The sequence below is a fragment of the Arachis ipaensis genome, chromosome B06, assembly GCF_000816755.2.
Source record: "Arachis ipaensis cultivar K30076 chromosome B06, Araip1.1, whole genome shotgun sequence".
Classification (NCBI taxonomy): Eukaryota; Viridiplantae; Streptophyta; class Magnoliopsida; order Fabales; family Fabaceae; genus Arachis; species Arachis ipaensis.
In genome coordinates, this window is record NC_029790.2 from 96718861 (window position 1) to 96722168 (window position 3308).

The 3308-nt window shown below is 30.2% G+C and overlaps 1 protein-coding gene across 1 annotated transcript in view; it reads left to right on the forward strand.

Annotated features, from left to right (window-relative positions):
• The window catches only part of LOC107604688 (WAT1-related protein At5g07050), a 4338-nt gene extending 3867 nt beyond the window's left edge, over positions 1-471 (forward strand). Inside the window, exon 7 of the mRNA XM_016306338.2 lies at positions 5-471. Coding sequence (XP_016161824.1) covers positions 5-290 — 286 coding nt within the window. The 3' untranslated portion in view covers positions 291-471. The remainder of the gene's footprint in view (positions 1-4) is intronic.

The following is a 3308-nucleotide window of genomic DNA, read 5'->3' on the forward strand; positions in this document are numbered from 1 at the left end:
ACAGTGTAATTGGAGCAATTCTTATAGTAGTGGGACTCTACTCGGTTCTATGGGGAAAATACAAGGAGCACAAAGAGAAAGAAGCAGAAAATATAATCACTGATGAACCAATTAAGTGCTGTGGTAACCAAATTGCAAGGTTGGAAACTGTGATTGAAGATTCAGAATCAAATGACATTGAGATGCAAAAGGGTGATGATAATAATAATAACGAAGCTTGCAACGAACTAAGCGTGACAATTATTAGTAACAATAATAATAATAATGATAATGATGTTACAAAAGCTTGAACTGGTTGTGATTAATTAATTAATTAGGCCATGGTGAAAAATAATAGAGGCTGCAAAGAAAAATGGAAGAGGGTTAATGAAAAGAAGAGAGAATTTGAGAGGGGGGGTTTTTGTGTACCTTCGTCCTCATCACTATCTTTCTTAGGAAACTTAGCTGAAACTTTTTCTTTTTTTTTTTTAATTAAATTATGACTGTTTGATTAGGACCCTAAGTGCGGGGCCTAGTTGTCCATGATGTAACTTAAATTTTGCATACTTTGGTTAATGAAAGATTTTTAAGAAATTCCAAACTTCTGTGTCTTATATCACTGAATAAATTTGGTGCATTATACACTGATAATCTAATAATAATATAAATTTTAACTATATTTTGTAAAAAATTTAATTTTAATGCACAGATGGTGTAAAATAGTTTATGAATTGAATTAAACTTGGTGCATTATTTAAGTTGTAACTATGCATAATTCGCAGAATTTGATGATGTATGTGGAATAGTAATTGGTGACATTTGAGAACACAGATCTCATGCATATACATGGCTCCAAGACAAGAATTGACAATAGATTCTAAGGGTCTAATCATATATATTGAAGTTTCTCAAATTTAAGAATATGATGCTCTGCTTATTTGGAACCTTAATTAAGCAACCTAGTTGATGTAATTGGAAACTTATAATTAATTAATTAATTAATTAAGCATTTATAATTATCATATCAGATGCGAATTTCTACTACAAGGTTGGCTGAATATTAAAAGAGGCAAATTAAAGTAATTAAGGGCACCACTCACCTATAAATTATTAAGATTGGAATGTTTAATAGAAGTATTATTTATACAGAGATTTAAATTTTTTGTCACACGTGACCATAAATTTATGTCATAATACTAAAGAGAGTATGATATAATAATTAATAAACTGAATTGATCCTTTACTTAACAAAACTGCATATATGAAGTTTGGTAATACAAAAACTCTTAAAATTTATATATAGACCGACCTTTAAAAAAAACAAAAATTCTGTTGTTACCCTTTTTTTTCTCTAACGCACAATATTTCCCTTTTTGTACTGAAGTTTACAAGGGTTTCTGGCCAAAATTTCTAAACAAGAAATTTAAAGTTGTTAAATTTAGATGGAGAAATGTTAAATTTTAGTTATGGTAGATGAAGATATGTTAACATATATAATACAGAGATCATAAATGAGGTACGAATTAAATATTGTAATGTGAACTGAGGATTAAGCTTGCTTATTAAAGTTTTGATTCCGGTGAATTAGTTAAGAGTGGTGAAAGAATATTTCCCCGAATTTCAATGGAAAAATATATATGTCAACCTTCTTCTCAAGGACAGATTCTATGCTATCTCTGGATAAGCATCGAACTCTATACACAACAAAACATAGCATAGATATATATCCTATCTAGGGACGAATAATTACGCCATAGATTCCAAGGGATGCAACCTTGGATTATGTTAATATATAAGATCACATAGCCTTTTATAGATGAACATTGGAATTGATTCTTGACATTTTCTTTCCTTATTTTTTTTTGGGAAAATTTAATTGTGTTACCATCATGTGTCAATTTAAAGTGGGCGATTAGGTGGACATAATATTTGCTTTGTTAGATAAAATGCCACCAGCCAACACCACCTTTTGCTCTAACTTTCTTGATTTACAACATATTCGTATTTTAAACAGAAATGCTCTCTGATTTGTTCCAATTTATCTTTAGTTTGTGTTTATTATTCTACTAAATGAATTTCATTTCTTGGTTAGTTAATTTATGTAATTTCCTTTGATATCTTAAAAATATTATTCAGCTTTTTTTAACTACAAATAGCAAGAATTTGATTTTGATATAGTGAAAGTGTAAAAGTATTGTAAAAGTCACTCAATTACATCCGTCTTTTTAGATGATCATTTATGTGATCAATGTAAAATATATTAATAAATTTGACAAAAAAGAATTAGATCATTTGCAAAGCACAAATGAGACAATTTAGATCCATTTTTTGATAGACTAATAGATTTTCACTTTTTTCATTTACAAGATTATTGATAAATTGAGAAAGCTTTTCAATACAACGAACAAAAAGATAAGAGGATAAGGGATCTCCCTTTTGTAAGGGTAAAAGTCTCCGAAGCATAACCATTCCAGAGGACATTGAAAGATGAAGTGTTAATGCAACATCCAATAAGGTTTATGATGTGTGGGAGAATGTTGGCATCTGCTAAGTTTCCAGTATGAAATTCCAATTTAGCATATCATAGGCTTTTCCAAAGTCCACTTGATAGCTATGAAACCTATCCGACTTTTTTTGAATCTTATGGAATGAACCACTTCTTGAGTAATTATAATATTGTCAATGCTAGTTCTCCCACGTATGAAGCTGGATTGAGTATTTAAAATAAGTTTTGTCATGATTGGCTTCAATCTAGTGGATAACGGCTTGGTAACAATCTTGTAGCAAACATTACATAAGTTTATAGGTCTGAAGTGTGCAAAACTCTCAAGATTATCCACTTTGGGAATCAAGGATATAAGAGTTTGGTTGATCTGGCTTATGCTTAACAGGTTTGCAAAAACCTTTTCAACCCAAGTATAGACAGTAAGCCCAACTTATCCCAGGAATGTTGAAAGAACTTAGGGGGTAAACCATCAGCTCTTGGAGCTTTTCACCTTCCCATATAAAAAACTGCTACTTTAATTTTCTTATTAGTAGGGTCCTTAGAAATACGCTGCTTCTCATCTTCGAAAAGAACTGAAAAGTTCCCTGAAATAGAAAAAGATAAAGGAAAATGATTAATATGATCCTCTGAAAAAAGTTTCTTAAAAAATTCATTCCTAATACCTTAAGCACATCCGAATTATCAGTCGAAGTGTCATCATCAATTTTAAGAAAAGAAATTTTGATACTCTTTCTTCTCCCATTTGCTTTAAAATGGAAGTAGATAGAATTTTTATCCCCAAATTTGATAATGTTGCACTTGAAAATTTGAAATTAATAACTCC